This window comes from Pseudopipra pipra, chromosome 22 (assembly GCF_036250125.1).
Source record: "Pseudopipra pipra isolate bDixPip1 chromosome 22, bDixPip1.hap1, whole genome shotgun sequence".
Lineage (NCBI taxonomy): Eukaryota > Metazoa > Chordata > Aves > Passeriformes > Pipridae > Pseudopipra > Pseudopipra pipra.
This window is the reverse complement of record NC_087570.1, coordinates 4,575,045-4,600,425: the sequence shown is the minus strand read 5'-3', so window position 1 is coordinate 4,600,425 and position 25,381 is coordinate 4,575,045. Positions and strand designations below refer to the sequence as shown.

General features: G+C 42.8%; 1 protein-coding gene across 2 annotated transcripts in view; it reads left to right on the top strand.

The window, feature by feature from the left end:
* The window catches only part of MTOR (mechanistic target of rapamycin kinase), a 62,498-nt gene extending 37,797 nt beyond the window's left edge, over nucleotides 1–24,701 (top strand). Inside the window, exons 31-58 of one of the 2 annotated variants that reach the window (XM_064678573.1) lie at nucleotides 1,984–2,084; nucleotides 2,948–3,063; nucleotides 4,406–4,483; nucleotides 4,844–4,951; nucleotides 6,857–6,982; nucleotides 7,624–7,755; nucleotides 10,489–10,604; nucleotides 12,053–12,170; nucleotides 12,929–13,135; nucleotides 13,709–13,809; nucleotides 14,072–14,168; nucleotides 14,798–14,896; nucleotides 15,452–15,574; nucleotides 16,195–16,377; nucleotides 16,994–17,128; nucleotides 17,413–17,587; nucleotides 17,809–17,944; nucleotides 18,521–18,668; nucleotides 19,382–19,504; nucleotides 19,690–19,772; nucleotides 20,740–20,812; nucleotides 21,326–21,400; nucleotides 21,653–21,788; nucleotides 22,102–22,167; nucleotides 22,306–22,386; nucleotides 22,671–22,751; nucleotides 23,161–23,266; nucleotides 23,742–24,701. In XM_064678573.1, coding sequence (XP_064534643.1) covers nucleotides 1,984–2,084; nucleotides 2,948–3,063; nucleotides 4,406–4,483; nucleotides 4,844–4,951; nucleotides 6,857–6,982; nucleotides 7,624–7,755; nucleotides 10,489–10,604; nucleotides 12,053–12,170; nucleotides 12,929–13,135; nucleotides 13,709–13,809; nucleotides 14,072–14,168; nucleotides 14,798–14,896; nucleotides 15,452–15,574; nucleotides 16,195–16,377; nucleotides 16,994–17,128; nucleotides 17,413–17,587; nucleotides 17,809–17,944; nucleotides 18,521–18,668; nucleotides 19,382–19,504; nucleotides 19,690–19,772; nucleotides 20,740–20,812; nucleotides 21,326–21,400; nucleotides 21,653–21,788; nucleotides 22,102–22,167; nucleotides 22,306–22,386; nucleotides 22,671–22,751; nucleotides 23,161–23,266; nucleotides 23,742–23,757 — 3,139 coding nt within the window. In that variant the 3' untranslated portion in view covers nucleotides 23,758–24,701. The remainder of the gene's footprint in view (nucleotides 1–1,983; nucleotides 2,085–2,947; nucleotides 3,064–4,405; nucleotides 4,484–4,843; nucleotides 4,952–6,856; nucleotides 6,983–7,623; nucleotides 7,756–10,488; nucleotides 10,605–12,052; nucleotides 12,171–12,928; nucleotides 13,136–13,708; nucleotides 13,810–14,071; nucleotides 14,169–14,797; nucleotides 14,897–15,451; nucleotides 15,575–16,194; nucleotides 16,378–16,993; nucleotides 17,129–17,412; nucleotides 17,588–17,808; nucleotides 17,945–18,520; nucleotides 18,669–19,381; nucleotides 19,505–19,689; nucleotides 19,773–20,739; nucleotides 20,813–21,325; nucleotides 21,401–21,652; nucleotides 21,789–22,101; nucleotides 22,168–22,305; nucleotides 22,387–22,670; nucleotides 22,752–23,160; nucleotides 23,267–23,741) is intronic. The other variant, XM_064678572.1, reaches the window with a different exon arrangement.
* Nucleotides 24,702–25,381: the final 680 nt, after the last annotated feature.

The window sequence follows — 25,381 nt, the reverse complement described above, 5'->3', positions numbered from 1 at the left end:
ACCTGTGCCTATCCTTTTGCCCATCTTGCAGATGGATGAATTTTTCATTATTACTCTTTTTTAGCCCTCATTAAGCCTTTCCCTTGTGGGCATGTGGTAGTTCAAGCCACGTGTTAAGTGTCTGTTGTCAACACCAACTGACTGGAGTCAGTATTTGTGAGAGGGTGAGCTGGCAGTGACTTACAGCTTGCTGCTTAACTGGGGGCTTCTGGTTTTTCTCCCTGTTCAGCTGCAGGAGGATAATTGGAGCAGGCACGGGGTGCACTGGGGCGTGCAGTCCTACCCAGGGGCATGTGAGGTTGGGTGCAGGTTCCACCTTCCTGCTGAACTTGGCGTGTCACGAGCTCCCTCCTGATGGGTCCTGACGTGAACCCAAGGGATGGCACACAGGCAGGAGATTCCTCTGCACTCAGGTCATTTTACTGTTAGAGAAACAGGGCTGCTTGAGAAACCTAATTCTGACAGTGGTTTTCTGCCTTTTTTTGTTTCTAGACGGGGGTGAGACACACGGGGTGTAGGTTTTGCTGTGGGGAAAACAGATCCTCTTACTCAGTGTTCCTCAATCAGCTTTTCCAGGAGTAGGCAGCTCTCACCAGGGATTTAAAGAATTTTTCCCTCCTGCAGGACGTGTGTTTGTGTAAAGTGTCCTTTCTGAACCTCCTGCTTATTCGTGTGTCAGTGGCAAATATATAACAAAAGGGCAGTTTTCTTTGGTTGGAGCAAAATATGGATCTACTGACAGTCTGCAGTGATGAGAGTGATCAGAGTCTCTAAGTTCTGTGGTGGAGCTGCATCCCAGCTCTGTGCAGATGTTTTTTACAATTCACAAGTGCCTCTGCAAAGTGCTGTGTGCTACCTGACTCTACAGGCATCATCCTGGGGCTGAGGATTCCACGGTTTGGCTGCTGATACTCTTTAGTGCTGTTCAACTTGACTGTTTCTGCTGCTGGAATCTGCTTGGCAGGACAAGGCAGTTAATGCAGAACTGTGTTGTACAGTGTCATTATTTCAGTGCAGGGATGTTTGGAGAGCACACCCAGAGCATTCTTAGCCATTTGTCTCCTGACGTAGTTGTTCCTGCAGGACCCACAGTGCTTTTTCAGCATCTGTGAGGTCCTGATTTACTGCTGTTGCAAGGTTTGGCTTGGTTTTCCATTGGATTTGTTGTTTCTTTTCTCCTGGGCTATTAAGCTGTCAGAATGGCTGTCTTGCCTGTGGCAGCCCATCGGTTCTGTTTGACTAACTCATCTTCCTTTTTGGGAGGGGATGGCAGTAGGGAAGGCAAGTTGTTCTCCCTTGCAGTTGGCAGCTGTTCCACTGCTACAGAGTATCCAGCCTGAGAAATCCTGGAACTGCAACACCCACAGTAATTGGTTTGATTAGTGGAGCATTCACAGTTGATTTAAAAGAAATTATATAAAAATCCTGGTGCTTCCTCTCTGCTGGCCATGAAAGACTCACGTCCCTCTGAGATCTTGCCATGACAAGTCTTCACGCAGGGTTACAGCAACATTGATTCTCCAGTCTTTGTCTTCAGGCTTGGTGATGTGTTAATTCAAAATGCTGGAGAGCAGGAGCCATGCCCAAGCTATTCAGATCATGTGCTTCTTGTTCTGACACTTGCAAAACATTTTCAGCATCCTTCGTTTGGTGGTGGTTGGTTTGTTTTCTTGGGAATTATTTTTTTTTTCTGCATTTGTAGACTGGTGTTGACAGTCCAGTTTGTGAAATAGGCACTAACAGATGCAAACTTCTATTTGGAGCTGTGTTTTCAAAACAGTGTGCCTTGAATTTTCTCCTGATAGGATATTTGTCATCAGACAACGTGACTGAGTTGGCCAGAGGAGTCAAATCCTGGTCTCCTCTCAGTCTGAAAGGAACGATAGGGCTGGTTGTTGTCTTATCAGTGGAAAGTGCTTGTTTAACAAGGCAGAATTCTTAGAAGAGGCTTTTTGCTGATCAGAAATTGTGGATTCTTCTTAGGGGACAGCTCCACCAGCAGTGCTGTGAGAAGTGGACGCAGGTGAATGATGAAACTCAAGCTAAGATGGCCAGGATGGCTGCAGCTGCTGCCTGGGGTCTAGGTAAGGTGTCCTCCTGTGGGGGTGTGACAGCTCACAAAATAGGGGCACAGATACTTTTAACTGGCTCCAGAACTGCGGAATATAAGAATCAGCAACATCAAAGAGCCAAATTATTTACACTGGGAAACAAAGTAAGTGCCATTCCATACTGAAGCCGTTTGGAAAACCTGCATTTACATCAAGTCTCCCAGTGTGGTCTCCAGTAACAGAGTGCCTTACTGGTCTGTGCAGGTGATGGGTTGCTTAACTGCTCCCTTTTGCTTGGCTTTGTACTGAACAGAGCTCAGGCTTGAAATGAGATTAATAGACTTCCTCAGATTTGTGGCAGACTCCTATTTACGAACAGAACAATATGTGCTGAGCATTTTGATAGGTCATGTCTGCTGAGTAGACAGTCTTAAGTGAAATAAATCTATAATGGTCCAAATGTCCATTATGCTGATAACCAGATATTTCCTAGAGAAGCCTATAAATCACTTGCTGTCTGCCAGCCTTTCCTGAGAAAAATTCATCTTTTGCTCTGTAGGGCACTAATTCATTCAAATGTTCTGAAAGTGTCAGAATTTCAACTTTTTCATCATAAGAAATGAAAGAACCTTTCCCACAAGGATAACAATTTGCCTAGAAGAAAAATGCCTATGTTTTCCCTTGTCTGTAGCCCTGTGTATGTTTATATATGGTTTATGTATATAACAGAGTGTCCCTGCCAAAGACAAGCTGTTGGAGAGCTGCCTGAAAATGCAGAAGTACCTCACAGCACTCAGGCTTGCTGGCTGATGTCTGAGCACTGTAGCACAGTTGTGTCCTGCTCTTCCCTTGCAGAGAAGGCTGTTGTGTTGCTGAGGATCTCTGTGTCTCTGCAGGTCAGTGGGACAGCATGGAAGAATACACCTGCATGATCCCAAGGGACACCCACGATGGGGCTTTCTACAGGGCTGTGCTGGCACTTCATCAGGACCTTTTCTCACTGGCTCAGCAAGTAATTACCCTCCTTGTTGGCTTCCCAACACCTAGTTTCAGATGAACTTGTCTGTGTTGCTGCATAGAAAGACATGATGTTTTAAAGCAGTTGGTTATGACCTATTAGAATTGCCCAATAACCTTTTTTCCACGGATGTATCAGACCTTTGTGATTGTTCTTGCCTTGTATTCCCAGGAACACAGCAGTGAATGTATGTAGACAGAGCAGTGGTCCAGTGCTGTAGAGCATAAGAATGCCTTAGTCATTTTTTGGCTTTTTTTTTACTTTTATGCCTGTTTTCCAGACTGACAGGGCACGGGGATTATCTCAGCAGAGGTTCCATTGTACAAGGCACTGATTGTAAAATGCCTTGAATGCCTGAGAAGATTCTTCAGGGATGTTCTGTGCACTTCTGTCTCTTGCAGCTTTTTCAGTGAAGTGCTCATATATATCATGTACAATAAGTTTAATTTTTCTGGTGACATTGATAAATCTCAAATCTTAGATTGAGCTATCAAGGCAGGGAATGAGTCTATTAAACAGCTGTAGTGGTGATGCTTGTCTGTCACACAGGAGATTTGCAGAGTGACTTGCTCCTCTCTCTAGATGTGAAGCACGTTGTTTACTTTCCAAGGAAGGTCAAGTCCCATTTCTCAGAATTCTGTGCTGCCTTGCCAACTTAGATAAAGGAATAATTCAGTCTGTGCTGTCAAAACCCATAGATTTTTGGGTGATGTGCACAGTAAAATTAACCAGGCATTCAGAAGGGTAGAGCTTGTGATTAACCTTTAACATTTTGAACAGGAAAAGCTATAGGTGAGAGATTATATAATGACTAGAACCAGAGCAGGATTTGTTTCATGCTTGAAGAGCCTGTCTTAGTTGGAGGATGAGAAATGGAATTTGCTGTCCTGTAAAATTCATAAAATCCTGCTGGGTTACGTAAAACAGTGAAAGCTATTTTCTGTCATTGTATGGTATCAAAAGGCATTTCTTGAGGCTTTTTTGTAACCAACTCTTGCACTACAATGTGAACTTCTCTTTTCCTCTATAAAATGTTCTTAATGATGATTTCTACAATGAGAGTAGGCTTAGAAATACTGCAAACTTGGATTTTGTAGGAAGACAGACTTCAGGCTGTGCAGGTGGTGAATGAAGCCCCCTTGACTTCCCTTATACCCATCCATGGACACTGTTTTCCTGTCAGTTCTCTCTACTGATAAGACCCTTCCCTGGTTATTTTTGGAGGGTGGGAACAATACCAGCTTTGTCCACGGGACAGAACAGATGAGCAGCAGTTTCAACAGGTGACTCTGGATAAAACACACCACCTTTGCCTCAATATCTTGTTGTATTTCAGTGCATTGACAAAGCCAGAGACCTGCTGGATGCTGAGCTGACTGCCATGGCAGGAGAGAGCTACAGCCGAGCCTACGGGGTGAGTGTAACTCATCTTCCTTCCCCTCACTCTGCCTCAGACTGTCCAGGAGTTGCATAAAACCTCTGTATCAAAAATGGGAGCTGTGTATGCCCACAAGCTAAATGGCTTTTGTCAGATAAGAAACATAACTTTGCTGGAGCAGCTTTGGGACAATCCAAACAGTGAGGTGGGCTCCACCCACTCCAAAGAAATAAGAACTGGCATTTGGGAAGGTTGAATCCTAGACACCAATATATGGCAGTCAGTCCTTTACCTGTTGGGCAGTGTATGTGCTTAAGATCCTGATGCCAAAATACTGTTCCTTAATTATAGATTTGTTGTGTGGTGATTGGGATGGAATGTGATTGTTTCCTCCAGGCTATGGTATCCTGCCAGATGCTGTCAGAGCTGGAAGAGGTGATCCAGTATAAACTTGTACCGGAGCGCCGGGAGATCATCCGCCAGATCTGGTGGGAAAGGCTGCAGGTACATCTGGGGAAAGATCAGGGATGGAGATGCTCAGCTGCCTCTTGAGTCAGTGTGGTGGCTCAGCAAGTCCTTCCATGTCTCTCTCTATCCCAGTCCATACTCACACAACTGTGTGCTCTCTGTCCCCTTTGTGTCTGTCCTGGTCGCTTGGTTTTTGGGGGTTTTCTTTTGGTTAATGTTCTGAGATCTCTGCTGATGTGACACTTTAAAAGGGTGATTTAAGTCTTGACATAGATGTATAAAAAGGACAGACACCAGTAACATCCCCAAGGCTGCTTATCTCAGTATTGGATTACATCTGGAAATACTGGTTTGGATCAGGCTGGTTTGAACTTTTCACTTGGCTGCATTTTAAAAAGTGAATTCTCTCCAAATGCTGGAAAACTGGTCAGAAAACTGACATACTTGTAAAATAAAAGATTGTCCTGTTCCTTTTGGACCTCTTACAAGAACATTTCCAGTTGATTGGTGGCACACATGGCTTAGTGGTGGAATTGGCAGTGTTGGGTTTATGGTTGGACTTGATGACCTTAAAGGTCTTTTCCAATCTAAATGATTCTATGCTTGGCCTTGACCTTTTAGAAGAGACCTTTAGCAGTGCTGTTCTTCTGTGTTTAAAGAGAAGTTTGTGCCTTTCTTACTCTAAACAGAAAAAAATCTGAAGCACCTCTGAAGATTTAAATCAGACAGATATTTTGACACTATTTCCTTACAAGAGGCATTCCTACAATGAAGGTGATCATCCTCAGATGTGGTAGTACATACAGGAATACTGTTTAAAGAGGTGATTCCTGCATGAGAAGGAGGAGAAAAAAAGGCATAATTAGGGTAAAATGCTGCCTGGAGGAAGAATTTTTCCCTGTGTGGAGTTCTTCCCTGGGACTGCTGTAATCTGCTACCTTATGAAAGGCTGTTGCTGCTGCATATTTTTTAGCTGTTTGGGAAACTGTGACAAAGCTTTTAGTCTCCCATCTACATTCCTGTCTGGAAAAGCTCAGGATCATTCCACTGGGGTGGAGAAACTGAGAGTGACAGGAAGTGTAATGTCTGAATACAGCTTTTTATAGTCCTGAAAGCAGTACATACAGTTCTTGCACATTTTATAGCTGCTTTTTAAAAATTCTTAAATGCCTCTTGGAAGAGGTTTATTTGGGTGTTAGGGAACAAGCTTTGCCCAACTTCCCAGCCCTCGATTTGGGGGCAAAGGAAAAAGGGAAAGGATAGATGCTTTGGTTGTTACTGTCCCTTCCACAGTTCTACTTCTCTGTAGCATCCTTGGATGTTTGACATACAGGCTCATCCTGCTCTGACAATGTTGTTGTGCCTCTCCCATCAGACAGAAAAGAACCAGACAATGCTTGCACAAGCAGCACAGCAATTGGAGCTGCAGTTTCTGGCATGATCTCAGCTCAGTGGTGCCAGCCTCCAAAAGCAACACATGCAAGGAGAAGAAAAAGGGCAATAACAAAAATATCGTTGCAACCGTTTGGTTTTCTACCATCTATCTCCACGTTGAGATTTGTCACCATTTAAACCAAAAATAGGCTTTAAAACTAGGTTGAGAAGGGTTATAAAACTCCTGACTCACTTTGGGACTGTACAAAAAGCTTTCCTGATTTTTGGGGGTGTTTCTGCTTTAGGAACTTTTCTCCTTTTTCAATGAGAAGATGTTGTTAGGCTGCAAACCCCGAGCTGGTGCAGACAGTAAGAGTCAAGGACTGAACTTTCTTCACACACTGCAGTGTTAAAGAAATAACCACTAGTTCCTAGTGTCAGTCTGCTGTGAATTAGGGGTACAGAAGACTCCATCTTGCTAGAAGTCCCTTCAGGTTCTGAATCAAGGCTGTGTGGAGTGCATTGGAGCTCAAACTCTAACAAGTTCTCCCTTGCTTTTCCCCGCAGGGCTGTCAGCGGATCGTGGAGGACTGGCAGAGGATCCTGATGGTCCGGTCTCTTGTGGTGAATCCTCACGAGGACATGAGGACCTGGCTCAAGTATGCCAGCTTGTGTGGCAAGAGTGGGAGGCTGGTGAGCATTGTCAGGCTCTGTCCTCTTTTTTTTTTTTCAGGCCACTGGCTTTTCCATTCTGCTTCAACCTTCAGCATCTGCAAATGCTTTCATTGCTCAAGTGGGATGGGCCCTCCTTTGGGGGAGAAACTAGTCAGGAATTGTTGAAATGCTAAAATTGTAACTGGCATAGAGTTCATGCTTGTAGCCAAGGTTATTTTTGTGGGACTGGTATTACACCTGAGAGCCCCAGAGCCAACTTTTTATTGCATGCTATAACTGGAAGTTCTTATGCAGCTCTGGTAATTATTAGTAATGGCTCTATCTGCTAAAGCAGAGGGTCAGATCTAGAGTGTGATGTTACCATTGAACATTCAGGTCCTATTTTAACATTCACCAAAGATTTATCACCAAGAATGCTTGAAACAGAGACTTCACACTCTCTACTGGCTTCTGAAATGAGAATTTGATCCAAAGGAAGACATATGGTTTATCCTGTGGCACTCTGGTGAGTGCAGGGAGTGGCACTAAGGCTGCTGTGCCTGTGTTTGCTCTGGAGGCTCAAGTGTATTTTTTAGTGGTGGGTGATTCTGAAGCACCATGAGATGGAGGTAAGAACGAGCTTGTTTTAACCTGCCTTTTCTCTCTGCAATCTTCCCCAGGCTTTGGCCCATAAGACCCTTGTCCTGCTCTTGGGAGTAGATCCATCCCGACAGCTGGATCACCCCCTGCCCACAGTCCATCCCCAAGTGACCTATGCTTACATGAAGCACATGTGGAAGAGCGCCCGGAAGGTACAGGAGAACACCCTGCTCTCTGCTCACTGCTTGCTTTTTTTCTCCTTTAAAACTCTCTAATGACAGAGAAAGCCTGGCCCTAATTCTATTCCGTGCATGGAAAGATTATTTTTGCTAAACCAGTGTCTAGCGCCAAAGGTTGCAGCCAAGATTAATGGTCAATAGTAGATCTTCTGTTCTTAGTACTTGACTTTTCATCCACTGTTCAGGTTGCCAGGTCTCCACACTGTACCTGTGGTCAGGGTTACATGCTCAAAGACAGAAGTAAGGGGTTTTATTGCCAGTTTTAGGAAAGTATCCTGAACAGTTTGTACTTAATTGCTGAGCAGAGCTGACTTTTATTAAGGACATTATTGAAAAATTCTAACTGAAAGGCAGCTGAAAAATACATAGGGTTTTATCATGGGAACAATTTGGCTCCAGAGAGCCCAGGGTGAATGTTTTTGACATTGCAACACAGGGAGAATTTACATAATCAAATCCAATAAGCTCCAGACTGGATAAGTTATCTTTTTTTTAATATACATTAAAGCCTCCATTTATCCTCATATTCTGCCACATCTTTTTTTTATTTTTCCTGCCTTTGGAATTGCCAGCACTGGAGTGGAGCCATTGCTGTGGAAACATTGCCATGACCTAACTATTCTTTATTTGAATTTAAGAAGCAGAAGGAGCTGCTGCTGAGGCCCTGTCCTGTTGGCTCTGTAGAACAGTGTAATGGTCTCTTTCTTTCTTCAGTAAATGACCCCAGAAGTGTGTGGGGTCTCTGCCTGCTTCCGTGAGGGAAAGTGGGCTTTCTGTGTTTGAACTGTGATAAAGATGGACAAGATGCAGTAGTGGAAGACAGAATGAGAGAAGGAACAAAGATTAAGGGAATGAGAGAAGAGGATGTATCTAAAATAAACTGATGCAAGAATATATGGAGCCCAGGAAGATGGAGGAAAAAAATTATACCAAAAAAAGGATAAATAATACAAAGTTACACCTAGTGCTGTGTGTAGTTTTATATAACTGTGTGTGTTCACTTGATTTGGTATCCTAAGGAATCAGCTGCTGAGGTGGGCTGGTATGGTAGGAAATGACCATTTTTTTCTAGCTGAGCACTTCAAGGTTGACCTCAAATGTTTTCCCTACTGCCATTTTGGCACTTGCCAAATCCAGCAGGGGAAAAAACTGGCATGTCAATGGAAACCAGCCACAGAGCTGCACAACTGTCTTTTCTTAAATAACAGATAAAAAATGGATAAGTAAACCCTATTACATTTCTTCTAACAAGGACCTTTGCCAGCAGCTGCATTCCAAAGCCATATCCCATAAAAAGGCTGCAATACAAACTTAGGAATTCAGTGTTACAGAAAACAGCTTTCAGTCTCAAGTGCTTGGCCTGTCAGTTTGTGGTGATCAGTTCTCCATATTCATGGAAACTGAAGAGCAGATTGTTGGCTGTGTCTAGATATGAGAGGGGCACATAACAGACAATATCTTTTTGTCTACTTTTAATAAATATCTAGCATAACTCTTGATAGGATTGTTATTTACTCTCCCTCCTCTTCTCTCTGCATTCCCAGCTGTGGAATGCCCCACATTAATGTTAAGAGTGTGAATCCTTCTTTTATTTCACCCTGGGCTAATACCCTTTTTCCTCACCACTGCCTTGTGCAGGCTGACATTTGAATGGGGTGGATGAGGTATTTCAGCTGAGGTGATTCTTGTCTCACTCTAAGGTAGCTCATTCCTGTAGATGAACAGAAGTAAATTGGCCTTCTAACAGCACATTCTGCAGCTTCTGACCTGAAATGACCTTGCAGATTGCAGGAGCTTTACTCTAATTCTTCCCAGTGAAGCGTGCATACCTTCTTCTTAAATCTTTAATTTTGGGTCTTCTTACCCCAGAGTTCTTTCCAAGGAATTTTATGAAGATTTTTCCCTCAGAATTTGGTAGTGCAAGTTCTTTAGCACTGCTACCTTATGTAATCTCCTGGCAAAGGAGCAATGCACATTTGTACTTCTTAAATAACCTTAGGAGAAATCTGGGCTTTAATTTGTTGAAACAACTCAAAGTTAATGTTCCATGGTGTGTACTTCAAGCCTAGCCAAAGCTGAGGGGTTAGGGAGGAAGATCAGGAAGCTGCAAGTTTTCCTTCAGGCATTATTTTCTCAAATCATCTTTTTCAGGCCACCCTGTATTAAAGGCAGGCTTCTCTGGATCTGTGACAGCGTGGGGTGTTCAACATTGTCCTGCTCAGATGCAGTTTGTAAGCTATGAACATTTGATTTCTGGAATTGCCAGGCTGTCTTTGCTGTGCTCAGCTGCAAGTGAGACATCTCTGTCTCAGGACTAGAGTCTCACTCTGCCTGGGCAGTAACAGGACATTCTCTGCTGGTGAAGTTTTCTCCCTGTGCAGGTGATCTTGTTGCTTTGCTAGAGCTGAGTTCTTGCAATCAGAGCACAGTGTTATGTTGATTGTCTGTCTGACAGTGGAGGTGTGCCTGGCACTGGAAGGGTGCAGCGATTTGTTCCTCAGTGCAGCAATTTCAGAGACATCAAGAATCTCTAACCTCTTCCTTTGCAAACTAATTTTAGAGGGGTATAAACAGCTGAAAAACTTTGAAAGAAAACAAAACCCTACGTTTTCATTTCAGTCAAAATTTACTTCCACCCTGTCTTCCTCCCTCCTGAAGTTGTCTGTGAGCCCTGTGGCCCTCACTGGAACCCTCCTCCCTTTGCAGATCGACGCGTTCCAGCACATGCAGCACTTTGTGCAGACCATGCAGCAGCAGGCCCAGCACGCCATCGCCACCGAGGACCAGCAGCACAAGCAGGAGCTCCACAAGCTCATGGCACGGTCAGCACCAAGTCCTGGCACTCCCTTTAGCTCCTTCCTGCAGCTCAGGGCTCTCTGGAGTTGCAGGGTCCCTGCAGATGACACATTTCAGACAAGGCTCATGCTTTGATTTAAAGAACGGGGCATTTCTCATTTAGCTGCTTTGCTATTACATTGGTTAAAAGAACAGGGCATTTCTCATTTAGCTGCTTTGCTATTACATTGGTTAAAAGAACGGGGCATTTCTCATTTAGCTGCTTTGCTATTACATTGGTTAAAAGAACAGGGCATTTCTCATTTAGCTGCTTTGCTATTACATTGGTTAAAAGAACAGGGCATTTCTCATTTAGCTGCTTTGCTATTACATTCTTATCTATCCTATGATTTTCAGTAAATGTTGTTGTGATGCATCAGCCTAAACAAGCTTGTGTTTGTTGCTGGTGGTATTTTTTCCAGCACTGTGGCTCGCTGGCAGAAGGCAGAGCTCTCAGCATGGCTGCTTTTTGGTTTTCAGGAGATCCAGTCACTAGGAAGGAAACATTTCCCACACTCCTGGCACATCTGTATTAAGCCAAGCACAACAGCAGTGCTTTGGGCAGTAGGTGCCCAGCATGTGATGGTCTCTTAAAATATTATTGCATTAAAAACACATATTAGTCTCCATTTTCCTCTGTGGATCTGGAGGTGCCAGACCTGTTTTTTTCAATTTAAAGAAAAAATTGCACAGTGCTTTCTATTGAAAGTTAGCTCTTTTTTTAAAGGGAGATGTGCAATCAACTTGCTTTTATGAAGGTGGGAACTCAGTAACACCTTTGTCTTATTTTCTTCAGTGACTGTCATGGAAGACAAATTAGTAATGAGTTGCACACAAAATTTGCCTTGCACAATGCCTTCTGGCAAACTCAAAATACAGAAGGGAGAGCTGTGTAACTGTGGCATTTAAAGCCTGCTGAGGGAGCAAAGTATTAAGTTTTGCACAAACCTTCACAACCCCACCCTGCTGCAGTAAAAATATGTTGTTTTTCCTTTCCTCTGGGAGGCAATGACTAAATGGGCTTCTGGCTGGGGGGAAGAACAGCTCCTCTGTGTTTCCACTGTCTGTCACAGTGTTCTCTCCAGAAGGCTCGTCTGTGTGGTGACCCACATGTACTCTGTGATGAAGTCTTTCAGTGTTGCTGTTATCTGCTTCTTACATTAAGTTTATAACTCATATAAATGAGGAGCAAATTTTGACCCTCACCTTTCCCCCTGAATTAAACCCTTAACTAGTTAGTTCCACACTAGAGGCAGGATGGAGGTGTTTTGAGCCTTCCATGTTAACACACAGACTCCCAGCCTGCAGGAGAGGCTTCCTGAGCGGGTTCACCACATGGAACGTCTTCCAGACTCCAATTAAGAATTCTGCCTCTTGATCCAGAGGCTTCATTTTCATTCTGGATCCTGAGTCAATAATCCCTTTGCTTAACCAGGTGTTTCCTGAAGCTGGGGGAGTGGCAGCTGAACCTGCAAGGCATCAATGAGAGCACCATCCCCAAAGTCCTGCAGTACTACAGCGCTGCCACCGAGCACGACCGCAACTGGTACAAGGTCAGTGAGGGAAAGCTTCCACTCATCTCACCACATCCCACACTAAGGAGAGGAAGATGTTCACAGGAAGATCTCCTATAACTGTCTGCCTTGTTACTGCCAGTAGGATTAAAAAAACCCGGTGAAAGCGGCCCAAGGAAACCATAAGATTCTTGTTTAGAATTATATCTGGTTGGTAAAACTAGGCCACAATTCAGTTTCTATTCTTGCTTTTGGGAGTTCTTCCCCTGGCAGGTAACAGTGAAGGAGAAAGGATAATATAAATAGGAAAAATTAACTTGTTCTCACTCAGTATACTTGAACAAGGAAAGTAGCCTTGTTGTTAATTCTCCAAAGAGCCTTTGATTTCAGGGTTGTGAAATCTCAATTAGTATTTGGTGCCAGATCTTCTCTGGGGCAGCCATCTCCTGTATTTCTTCCCATTACACCTCCCTGAGCCCTAACACACTAATCTTCATTTTAGCCTTTGAAAAATTAAGGTGTATGCAAATATAACTTAATTTTTGCTACAGAGCTCCTTTGCCTTAATATTCAACAGGGAGCTTCTGGCCAAGAACTCACTGTGATGTTATTTAAGATAATAAGACAGTTAAAATTACAAGCAATTAGAGAAAGCAAAGCATTGTGTTGTCTGCAGGGTATTGCTTGCTGCAGTTGTCTGCAGACACGGAAAGGTTGGATTATCTCTAACAATTAGAAAGTGCAGGTTGCAGAAAGGATTAATTTTCCTTCTGACTTTTGTTCTCTCCTCTTGGCAGGCCTGGCATGCCTGGGCAGTGATGAACTTTGAGGCAGTGCTTCACTACAAACATCAGAACCAGGCCAGGGATGAGAAGAAGAAGCTGCGTCACGCCAGCGGGGCCAGTGTCACCAGTGCCAACACTGAGGGCAGCAACAGTGAGAGTGATGCAGAGAGCACAGAGAACAGCCCCATCCCTTCTCCAGTGCAGAAAAAAGTCACTGAGGTACCCTGTGGGTGTGGAGAGTGGTACTTAGTGCTTAGACCCAGGAAAATGTTATGGTGGGGAACGTGCTGCTATATGTACCTGGCTTGTGGATGTTCTCTGTGTGTGTGTGTATAAATATATCTATAATACACATACACACACACTCAGAGCTTACAGCAAAAGTGAGGCAGTTCAGGTTAACTCAGTCTTGTGGGAAGAGGACTAAATTAATGCAAACAATCATAAGTTAGCTGTGACCTAAAGCAGAGGCCTAGGTGGCTGTCATAGGTTATACAGTGCATTAACAAGTTCTGCTGCTTAAGTCCTTCATGGAAGACTGTGAGGAATCTCTTTTACTTACCAGTTATAGTAGGGTTGTTGTTTTTAGGCTGCTTTGCTGTCCATAGCTTTGCCAACAAACTGAAGTATAAAACCACTTCACAGCATGTTCCTTGCCAGGCAGAAGTCAACTACAGTGTGGATTAGGTCTATATTTCCACGTATTTCTTCCTTTTTCCCCTTCCTGAGTTTAGAATTCATGTCGGCTGATGTGCTTGGTTAGAACTAATGCAGAAATTTTCATTCCAAAAGGATTTATCCAAGACCCTCTTGATGTACACAGTCCCTGCTGTCCAGGGTTTCTTCCGATCCATCTCTCTGTCCCGAGGAAACAACCTGCAGGACACTCTAAGGTACACAACGAAGCACACAGTAAATGAAATCCAAATTATCAGGGCACATGGTCTCAGATGAGGGAGAACATGTTTCTGCTCCTTTCTGTAATGGTTGAATTAAGTGAATGCTTCAGTCCAAGCTAACTTTTGTCAGGTGGGTTATCCCTGCTGTCTGTGGGTACTGGGAAGAAAAATCACTTGTAAATGAGTCTGGAGGCGTTTGACTGGAACGTTTTGGGTTTATTGTTTCACTCCTAACAAAAGTATTTCTCTTTTTCAGAGTCCTTACTCTGTGGTTTGATTATGGTCACTGGCCTGATGTGAACGAGGCTTTGGTAGAAGGAGTCAAGGCCATCCAGATTGACACTTGGCTGCAGGTAAGGAACACAAAGGGCTAAGACAAACCCCAGTTCTGGGGGGAGCTTGGGGGTTTGCTGCATGATATCCATGAAGATCCTTTGCTAAACAATCCTCTGTAGGTGAGTTCTGAGAGCAGTTTGCAGTACAGTTTGTAACTGATTTAACAAGCATCTTGCACAGAGGCATGAGAAACATTCTTGCATATATTTCAGTATTTATATGCAGATTAGTGCATATGAATGAGAAAGAAGGAACATTTTTAAATTAAAGATGATGTGCGTTCAGTGGTGATGAAGTATAAAACAACACTGTGCTGCTCTGATGGGGTTCACAGTCTGTCTCAGAATTGCCTTGTAGAATGACTCTTGTAGTTAAATAAAAAAATACTTTATTTTTTGTTTAAGCATTACACTTCAAGACACATCTTACTCTTTCCACAGAGGATCCTGTAACACTTTTGCACAGAACACTTGCAATCTCACTGAGCTGTTGTACATTTCTGACACTGTTTGGAACCTTGTTATCCTCTGACCATCTGAAAAACGAGTGCTGGGCCTCTGTCCCCTCCAGTTGCTGTGAGGCCTCTAGCAGAGGGCAGAACAGCTGGTGCACTGAGCACATGAGATGACAGGGATCTTTATTTCAGGTTATCCCTCAGCTCATTGCAAGAATCGACACCCCTCGACCGCTGGTGGGACGTCTCATCCATCAGCTCCTCACAGACATCGGTCGGTACCATCCCCAGGTGAGCCCTGGCTTAGAGGAGGAATTCCCACAGGCCGGTGCCAGTTAAGGCCTTTCCTGTGTTCCATTTCACCTCGTGCAGGTGCCTGTGCTGGAAGTCACAGCAAGTGAGGGTGGGGACTATTTCTGATGCTGCTTTCACCTCTGTTCACATAAAAACAGAAAGAGGTGGAGGAGCCAGGTAGCAGGGGAGGTTCTCTCTGTCTGATAGAGCACTGGGTAGTGCAATCACCTTAAATCTCATTTGGTGACTACTCAGAGCCCACCTCACAGGAGCTTTATCTGAGTTTCTTCCCACAAACCCCTAAAACCTATTTTTATCCTTCCAGTTTGACACAGGCTCTTGAAGTCATTCTGCTACTCAGAGAGTTACAGTCTTGTGAGCCCTTCAGATTGGAAGACTTTGAATAGCAAATTCCTCTCACCCCTTTCCAGAAGGAACCTTGCTTCTCCTGTCCAGCCCTAAGGCTGCTGTTTGTTAATGCTTTGCTAATATTTCAATTTATGTGGCAGTTCTGTGTGGTTCTAAAGCATTATTGGTTGCTGTCCCTTGCAGGCTTTGATCTACCCTTTGACTGTGGCCTCTAAATCTACAACCACTGCTCGGCACAACGCTGCCAATAAGATCTTGAAAAACATGTGTGAGCACAGCAACACTCTGGTGCAGCAGGCAATGATGGTGAGTACTCATTGTACCAGGAAGTGTGTTGTGTCTCAGGACTGGATTTACTACAGGTATAATAACACAAATTATATTCATTGTTAATTTTGTTCACGTACAATTGATTTGGGTGTTTGCAACTGGTAGAAGTTACAGTATTAGTGTAATTGCAAGAGAACACTTTAATTTAAAAATATTTTGCACACTGAGTTTTTGTGTCTCCTTATAAATAAATGTAGAGAAGAAATAAATGAGGAATCATTATATTAGATTGTTAGAAATAAACACATATTTCTGCTTGATGAAAGGCAGAAACAAAACTTACCAAGCATAGCATCAAAAGAGTAATTTAATTGATTTGATAAAGATTTTTATGAATAAATGAAAAGTAATGCTTTCAGGCCAAGCTACACAAATACATAGAAAATTTCAACAAACAAGGTGAGAAAAGCCTGGTCAGCTTCTTACAGAAACAAGTGTAACATCACTGTGGTAGTTCTCGTGGCTCCCTCTGGCTGCCAACAACGAGTATTTCATAACGTGAGAGAGAACATGAGAAAGGAGTTCTGCATTTTTGAGTCAGGACACAGTCACAGGGGTTTTTTAGGTGTTCAGTCTTTTTTCCTGTCCCAAAACAGGTGAGTGAGGAGCTAATCCGTGTGGCCATCCTATGGCATGAGATGTGGCACGAAGGGCTGGAAGAAGCATCTCGTCTCTATTTTGGAGAAAGGAACGTGAAGGGGATGTTCGAGGTGCTGGAACCGCTTCACGCCATGATGGAACGTGGGCCTCAGACTCTAAAGGAGACATCCTTCAATCAGGTACCAGCAAATGGCCAAGAGCATAACATTCTGCAGGACAGGCACCTGCCCAGATGTGTTACAGGAACCTTTGCCATCTAACAGACAGTGAATCTCATGGGACTCATTGCATCAGTTGCAAATTTAATTACTGATGTTTATCTTCAGATCTGTGTCACTTTTGTTGATGACAGGGGTCATGGTAGTACTGATTGCTGTGGAGTCTTGTATCAGCTGGATGTCTGATAGAGTCTGGAAAACTCACAACTGCTCTGCAGTTCATTATTCTGCTTTGCTTCACAGTAAGCAGAAGCACAGATAGCAGAGATGATCTCTCCTGAGCCAGCAAAAGGAATTAATTTGAGCTTGTGAGCCCACTGTTAAAGGATGATTCTACTCATTCTGTTGCCTCCTATAATGGAGTCTATTTGTGAGCAAATAAACTCAAAGCAGATCTTGGATCCAGGAATTTCTGCATCTTTAATTCTGATATTCTATAAAAAATTGGAGGTCAGGTATTTTTAATGCAATTTGAAAAGAGACTGTAATGCTCTTTGTAGGTGTTAAGTGGTCTCCACCCATTCCACTACAGTCTCTTGAAATGTTTCTCTTCTGTTGTTTTTCACTTCCTCCCCAGGCCTATGGCAGAGATCTCATGGAAGCTCAGGAGTGGTGCAGGAAGTACATGAAGTCAGGAAATGTCAAAGACCTGACTCAGGCTTGGGATCTCTATTACCACGTGTTCCGACGTATCTCAAAGCAGCTGCCTCAGGTGAGGGGAGAGATTCAGTTCTGTTGTGGGTCTTTCAGCACAAGTTGTCAGAACCAATCTTTGTTTCATGTTTTTCTGGTTATTTCAAACCATTCAAGTTCAGTATTGTGGAAACACCTGCATAGGATTTGCTGCAGGTTTTGTGTTTATGCAGCACTTCCTTCAAGCACCTGAAGTATCAATCACTGACTGAACTGTTTTAGGTCACTCGACAACATGAGCTCTTCAGGTGTGTGAGATTTAACTGAAATTCTGAAGGGTTGCCTTTCTTTTGGCTTTGGTAGCTCACTTCTTTGGAACTCCAGTACGTGTCACCAAAACTCCTAATGTGCCGGGACCTGGAACTGGCAGTGCCAGGAACGTACGATCCCAACCAGCCCATCATCCGGATTCAGTCCATCGCACCCTCCCTGCAGGTCATCACCTCCAAGCAGAGGCCCAGGAAGTTGACATTAATGGGTGAGAGAGAGCACTTTTCACTTAGTTATTCCAGTATTTAGGCAGTTCTTAGGTCAAACTGCATATTTACCTCATAAAACCTTTCCAGAGCTTCCTTTCAGGTGAGGTTTTTCTTGGTGGGCTGGTGGGTCTGGCTGCCACAGTCTCCAGCTCTTGGGTGTATGTGCTCCTGGCTGTTTGTTCAACAAGAGCAAACTTCTCTGTATTAATTCTTTTTGCAGGAAGCAACGGGCACGAGTTTGTGTTCCTTCTGAAAGGTCACGAAGACCTTCGCCAAGATGAAAGAGTGATGCAGCTTTTTGGGTTGGTCAACACCCTGCTAGCAAATGACCCAACTTCTCTTCGTAAAAACCTCAGGTGTGTGCTGTGGGTGGTCACTGAACTGTGCACAAATGACACCCTACATGGATGCAGTTCCCAAGTAAACCTTGGCACAAGGAGTAGTGGGTCTGTGAGAAAATGGCAAATCTTGGAACTAAGTTAGTTAAAAAAAAAAAAAGAGAGAGAAATAAAAGCTGCATTCATAGAATTCAAACACAGAGGAAATGTATCCAAGGGGATCATTTGTTTTATTTAGTTGAAGTAATTGCAAGTTGTAATTGTAAATTGTTATGGTTGTTGAGGCAACCTCTGTTTCAAGACACCTTGAGCGCTGCTTTAGGAGACTGGGAATGAGTTTTTGTCAGGGATTTTTTTATTGTAGTCACTAAATAGCTTGGTGAGTACTCACTGAGTGCAGGTGTAGATCACTGGGCAGCAGTCTGTGCAAATGGATGTTTGGGGTCTGTCTGAAAAGAAGACAAACAGAGCAACTAAAGAAGAGACAATTTGGATCAGAATCGGATTTAGTAGTAGTTGTTTTAGGCATCTCAAAATGTAACAATTGGCAACATACAACGATCTGAGCTCTGATTCTCCATTTTTTTCCTGTAGCATCCAGAGATATGCTGTTATTCCACTGTCTACAAATTCAGGCTTGATTGGCTGGGTGCCCCACTGTGACACTCTGCACGCCCTGATCCGGGACTACCGGGAGAAGAAAAAGATCCTGCTCAACATCGAGCATCGCATCATGCTGAGGGTGAGGGCAGAGCTGGCACAGCTCTTGGCACATTCTTTTAGTACTCCAGTGTCTTAAGGAAGGAAAATGATTCACAGCTCATTCCTCTGCCTCTTCTCTGATTGTTATCAGTATCGATAATGAGTGCAAAAATATCAGATGGGAGATATAAAATACCTCTGGGAGGTAAAGTTTGCCATATGTATATTTGTTTCTCCTTTCCAGTTTTAGCAGTGACCACAAGTTGTTGCCATCTGGTGACTGAAATGTGTTTGGGATTTTGCATGAGGTGGATGTGCCTCACACAAGCTGCCTGGTGCTGGCATTACAAGCATTGTGTTTAAGCTGCAGGGCCAAAATTAGATAAGGGAAACTGAGCACTTGGAACTAGAAAATTTGGAATTCCCTGCCAAAAAGGAAAGTATGTGCCAGCCCAGAAGACTTATTTGGGTAATGGTTTTTGAAACATACTTACCTTGGCAGGACTTTAGTCAAATAAGACTGTGGGCTGCTTACTTTGTGGATATTAAACCATTTGTTATCCCATTTAAAATTAATTCTTCACTGCTGGGTGACCACCTCACTGTGTCTGAGAACTTACTGGCCAGTCTACAAATAATTTAAATATAAACTTCATATGAAATTACTTGTGATTACTGTGTTTCTCATAGTACAACCAGAGACTACTGGAGGCAGCTTTTTTTAAGTTGCTGAATGTCACTTCTCAATTATAGATGGCTCCAGATTATGACCACCTGACTCTGATGCAGAAAGTAGAAGTATTTGAACATGCTGTCAATAACACAGCTGGGGATGACCTTGCCAAACTGCTGTGGTTGAAAAGTCCAAGCTCAGAGGTGAGTTCAGCACATGACACCTAATTCAAGGGCACAGGGTGTTTGAACCCCCTCAGGCTTATGGGATGAACTGATCATGTCACAGTTCTGTTTTGTGCAAAATGCAAGTGGTTAATGTGTAACTTAAAACATAATCTGAAACACCCAACATGCCTGCCTGGCTTCTGTTTTGTCTCCACTTGTAGGTGTGGTTTGACAGAAGAACAAATTACACTCGTTCACTTGCTGTGATGTCAATGGTTGGGTACATTTTGGGCCTTGGGGACAGGTAAGTGAAGTATAAAGGTTTCTTTTATTTAAAAGCACAGGCTGTGAAGGCTTATCAATTCATTCCTGGGATCTGTTCTTGTGATAACATCTTCCATTGTGGTTACTGCTGAGTTGTAGTGATACCATCTTTCAGGTCCTAATTGTGCTGCTGTTACTTTCAGCACTGCAGGCACGAGATGCAGGGCTTGTGTATCTTGAGTACTGATAAGACTTTCTTCCTTTTTGGGATGAATACCCACAGAAGTACATCAAGGACCACAAGTCCTAATATTGAAAGCCCCAATATGTCCTTTCACTCACAGAATGGGAAGTCTTTCTCCACCCATTCTATAACTTCAGAAATAGTTTTGAAGACAATGTATTTTAGATTTAAAGGCTGTAATGCAAAAACAGCTAAACCCTCATGTGTTTTCATAACAAAAGCTCTTACTCCTGAACTTAGAGGTCTTTATAATGAAATTATAAACTTTTGAAAATTTAATTAAAACAAAATTGGAAGAAGACAGCATGAATACAGCCCTGTGGTTTTCCTAGTCTGGATTGATTTTCTTCTCTTTTGATTGTAAACCACTTTGTATTATTTCACCTGTAGCATAGTGCATTTCATTTTTCTGTACTGAATAAAATGAAAAAAACATAAAACAAGTGGAAAAATTTATCCTAACTGAAAAGTAAATGTTCCTGTCCGAGAAATGTACTGATTGTTCTGGTCTAAGAGATTGTTTATCTTCCAAGGTGAGAAGATCTCTAACGCCTGAGAGGTAATTACAGAAATAATGTGATAGATGCACTGTCAGGAAGCTTTTCTGTTCATCCTGAGATTGAAGATCTCAGACAAGAAAGCTGTCACTGGCTGTTCTTGCTCATGAAGATAAATATCATTTCAGACTGGAACTGCTGTGATTTACTTTGGGTTTTTAGAATGGTCTGTCACCCTGTTTTTTTCTCCCACTCCTTCATCAAAGGCACCCCTCCAATCTGATGTTAGACAGACTGAGTGGGAAGATCCTGCATATCGACTTCGGGGACTGCTTTGAGGTAAATCTTTGTAGTTGGACATTAAATTTTCTGTAACATTTCACATTTTCTGGTAGAACAGCAATTAATCTATAAGCCAGGACAAACTGACCTTGGAGTCTGATCCTGGGCAAGCCCTTTGGCTCTTTTGAGCTTTGCTTTACCTACAGGCAAGATGAAAATAATAGGTACTTTATCTCAGAGGCGTGTCTTGGGGATTAGCTGACCACTGGAACAAGCAAAGAAGTGCTGGCATCACTTCCCTGAAATTTCTTGGAGCAATTTAGGCTGCTGACAGGCAGTCTGTGTTACCTGACAGTAGCAGCTGGGCATGTGCTGAGTTTTCCCTTTGCTATCAGGTTACTTATCTAGCTTCTCCCAAAAATTTGTGGAAACTGAGGAGCATAAAACTGTGACTTTTTTCCTATTTGGAATAAAGTCTTCAAGACTGTACCAAAAAGATCCCAATATTTAGTAACTTTTAAAGACTAAATTAGCTATTAATTGACTAATTCTCCATCATCATTTGTTTAGGTTGCAATGACAAGAGAAAAGTTCCCTGAGAAGATTCCATTTAGGTTAACAAGGATGCTGACAAATGCTATGGAGGTAAGCATCCCCTCTTTAATATGAAGGGGATTGTTCCTGAGGAAAATGGCACCCAATTCCCAGTTTTTCCTCTATTTTCTGTTGTGGCTAAACTTCTCCACACCTTAAGAACCAGAGGTGTTAATATTTCAGCTGCATTTTCTGTAACCACAGTGAATTCCAGTTCAAAGCCACTTCTTGCTCCCTGAATGTTGGGGTTGGAGTTGCACAGTGAATGAAGCAGTGGTGGACTTACCTCTTTCTCTTCCCCAGGTGACAGGCCTCGATGGCAACTACAGGATCACCTGTCACACGGTGATGGAAGTGCTGCGGGAACACAAGGACAGTGTCATGGCTGTGCTGGAAGCCTTTGTGTACGATCCCTTATTGAACTGGAGGCTGATGGACAGTAAGTGACTCTGAGAAAACACTGGCAGCAAGAGAGGAATCGTTCTGATTTCATACAAGAAATCCAGAAGCTTGAAATTCAATGTCTATCTGAAAACAATCTGATGAAATTGTTCATTTCCATGTGCTATTTCTCGGTGCAGCTTTGAGGATTTTAATGTGAAATTGCAACAGAGATCGGGAGATTGAAATTGTTTTCATGTGGCATCAAATCTGGAGAAGGAGAAAGGCAGGGAAATCTATATTGTTTGTTGACAGATTTGCTCTGAAACACTGAAACTCCAGTTCATGCCTTTCAACTCCTTTTCTTGCAGCAAATACAAAGGGCAATAAGCGCTCACGAACAAGGACAGACTCCTACTCAGCCAGTCAGTCAGTGGGTGAGTAGGAAAGATGGTGGATGTCACAATTATGCTTTTCAAATGAGATGATTAACAGTTTTGTTAATGTTTCTGGAAGAATATTTTAGCTGCCTTTCAACTTCACATTTATGTTTTTGTGGGGTTTTTTTTCAATAGAAATGTTGGACAGTGTGGAACTGGGTGAGACATCCCATAAAAAAACTGGGACCACAGTGCCTGAATCCATCCATTCCTTCAGTAAGTTTCTTTGTTGTTTCTATACTAATGCAGAAATTGTTCTTAGATCAGAAAATTTCGTCATGATCCAAATCCCATTACATGAGTTGGGACAGATACAGTTCCTTGTCAGCTAAAATGAGGAATATAATTACCTGTGTTCTCAACTCCCAACAAAATGTGATAGAAAATGTGTCTAGGTTTGCTCTCAAAATGGCATTTGGACAGGGCACATCTAATAGCAGTACAAATGCTTTTATTGTTCAGGTGAAGTCCTAATTCTCTTTCCTGTTTCTGTCTTTCAGTAGGAGATGGTCTGGTGAAACCAGAAGCTCTAAATAAGAAGGCAATTCAGATCATCAACAGGGTTCGAGATAAGCTCACTGGTGAGCACGTTTTTATGTTATATAAAATAAACATAAAATCTGATGAGAGGGATCAGCACTACCCTTAGTGTTTGTATTTTGTGTTAATCCTCGAATTTAACATGTTCTGATTAAGTGGACGAGGCCATTTGCCTGTTCTTGTCTAACACCCAAGGACTGGTGCCTGCATTTAGATTGAAATGAGCCTGATTTGAAAAGTACAGAGGTGTTTGTAACTGCACAGACTTGCTTGTCTTAGCTTGTTCAGTGGAAGGTGAATTTCCACTGTCCTGGCTTTATAGTTTGCAGCATTTTGTTGCAAAATTTTACACTCTTATAATTTATAAGAAACTACCCCCCACCTGCCAAATAATGTATCTGAAGGGATTAGAAGCAGGATTTGTGACTTCACTGATGTGTTTTTTCACAGGTCGGGACTTTTCTCATGACGAAACCCTCGATGTCCCCACACAAGTGGAATTGCTCATCAAACAAGCGACTTCTCATGAGAACCTGTGCCAGTGCTACATTGGATGGTGAGTTTGTCACTCAGCTGAGCTGGCAAAACTCTTCTGGAATAATCTAATTGTGTGGTTAGTTATTTGTAGGAGCCTTAGCACATCCTGCATCTGCTCTGGTAGATTCTGCATGACAGCGATGCCACAGACAGTCCTCTAGGAAAGCTCTTTTATAAGGAGTGACAGGGATTTTAGAACATTTTAAGTGTTTGCAATGAGGAATGTGCTGGTCACAATTACAGTGAAGAAGTGTTATTTATTTTACTTATTTTTACTGTCATTTTGAGGGTTAGCTAACTTTGAACGATGCTGGACAGAATAGATCTCTGTTGTTTTTAAACTTTAGCAGGAAAGAAGTATTGGGGGGATCACCTGGCAATTTTCCCTAAGCTAAAATAGTGCCTAATTAGTGTGGAATCTCAGCCCTTCTCAGTGTTGCCTTTGTGAAACTCCATACAAGTCAGCATTATTACAATATCTTTATTTTCTTTAGGTGTCCTTTCTGGTAACGGAAGATTCCAAAGTATCCACAGCCTTTTATTCTGGAGGCTTTTGCACTCCAAACTTGCTCTTCTACAAACACAAACTGAACCTTGGACTGAAATACAGCCTTTGTCAAATATTTTTAAATGTAAATGAAAAGAGTTATTGTATATTAAAAGTTGGTTTAAGCCAATGTATAGCTGCTGTCGGGGGAAAAAAAAAAAACAAGCTGTCTGAAACACAACACTTGATTTGGGTTTCCAGGACAGTGAAGACTGATTGTACCACAGATGTCTATGGTTCCACTTGGTCTTTGGGGAACTGGTGATCCATTGAAAATAACTATATACGGGTTTTGACTTACTTTGCAATGTAACTAAGTCACTTGCAGATGAATTATTGCCCTGATCATTCCTGTTGATGTGGCTGCAATGAGCTCAATGCACTTGTTTGGGGGTGAGCTGGATAACTGGAAAGTGAAGCAGAATTTTACCATTGTTTCATCCTGTACCTTGTTTTCAAACTTGATTCTTGCCCCAAAATTGGAAATTGTCTATCTGCTCATTACATCAGTGCAGGAGTCATGTTTCAGATTAGATCAGGGTATCAAGGTTTGAAGACCTTGAGCTGAGCGAAGTCGGTGCCTCTGTGCAGAGTGATCCGTGGCAAACTGGATGCAGGGTACAAATAAATACCACTTGGGAGCTTCCCACAGTGTCTGGGTTAAAAAGCAGTGTAGGGAAATAACTAGGGAAAGTTAGGGCTTGGCCTAGGAGGCAGATGGGGGGGGAGAACTGGTCATAACTTGAAACAGAAAATAATGGTTATTAAACATGAGGGTGAAGATAAAGTTATGATTTATGAATTAAACATATTAAAAACAATGCACAAAATACAACAGAGTAGCCATGTTTAGATGCCATGTTGTATTTGAATATTTTTGTGCCAATAAATTACACCGAAATGTAAAGACTTTGGCTGTGTTCCTGTTTATTCCAAAATATTTTTTAGGCAGAGAGAGAGAAGTAGATTAAGATTTTTTTTTTTCTTTTAAGGTGTCTATTGCCATTGACTTGTCTTTTTGTGCATCAGTTCAGGCTTTATTTCCCTTCTGATGGCAGCTGGAAGCAAAATTACCAAGACTGAATGAAATCTGTCGCTTGTATAACAGAAACTTGACCGTAGAACCCCTAAATTTTTGTCTCCAGGAGATGTGATGCCATCTGTGCAGTAAGAACATCAGCTTGCTGGGTCTCAGGGTCACAGCCACAGCTCGAGGGACAGCGTGGGGTGTTGAGCAGAGTTCCCTGGGCTCCTCCAGGTGCTGTACCTCGAAAATGGGAAACAAGGAGGTGGCAGTCAGGAATTTGGGTGGTATTGCCCCTGCCTCCTTTCCAGGCACTGGTGTGGCTGTCAAGGGGACTGTGCACCACAATATAAGAAAGTTATTAAGCTTTTAGATAGTGTCCAAAGGAGGGCAGTGAGGGTGAGGAAGGGCCTTGAGGGGAAGCAGCTGAGGGCACTTGGTCTGTTCAGCCTGGAGGAGGCTGAGGGGAGACCTCATCGTGGACTTCAACATCCTCATGAGGTAAAGAGGGGCAGCACTGATCTCTTCGCTTTGTGACCCGTGACAGGACCCAGGGAACAGCT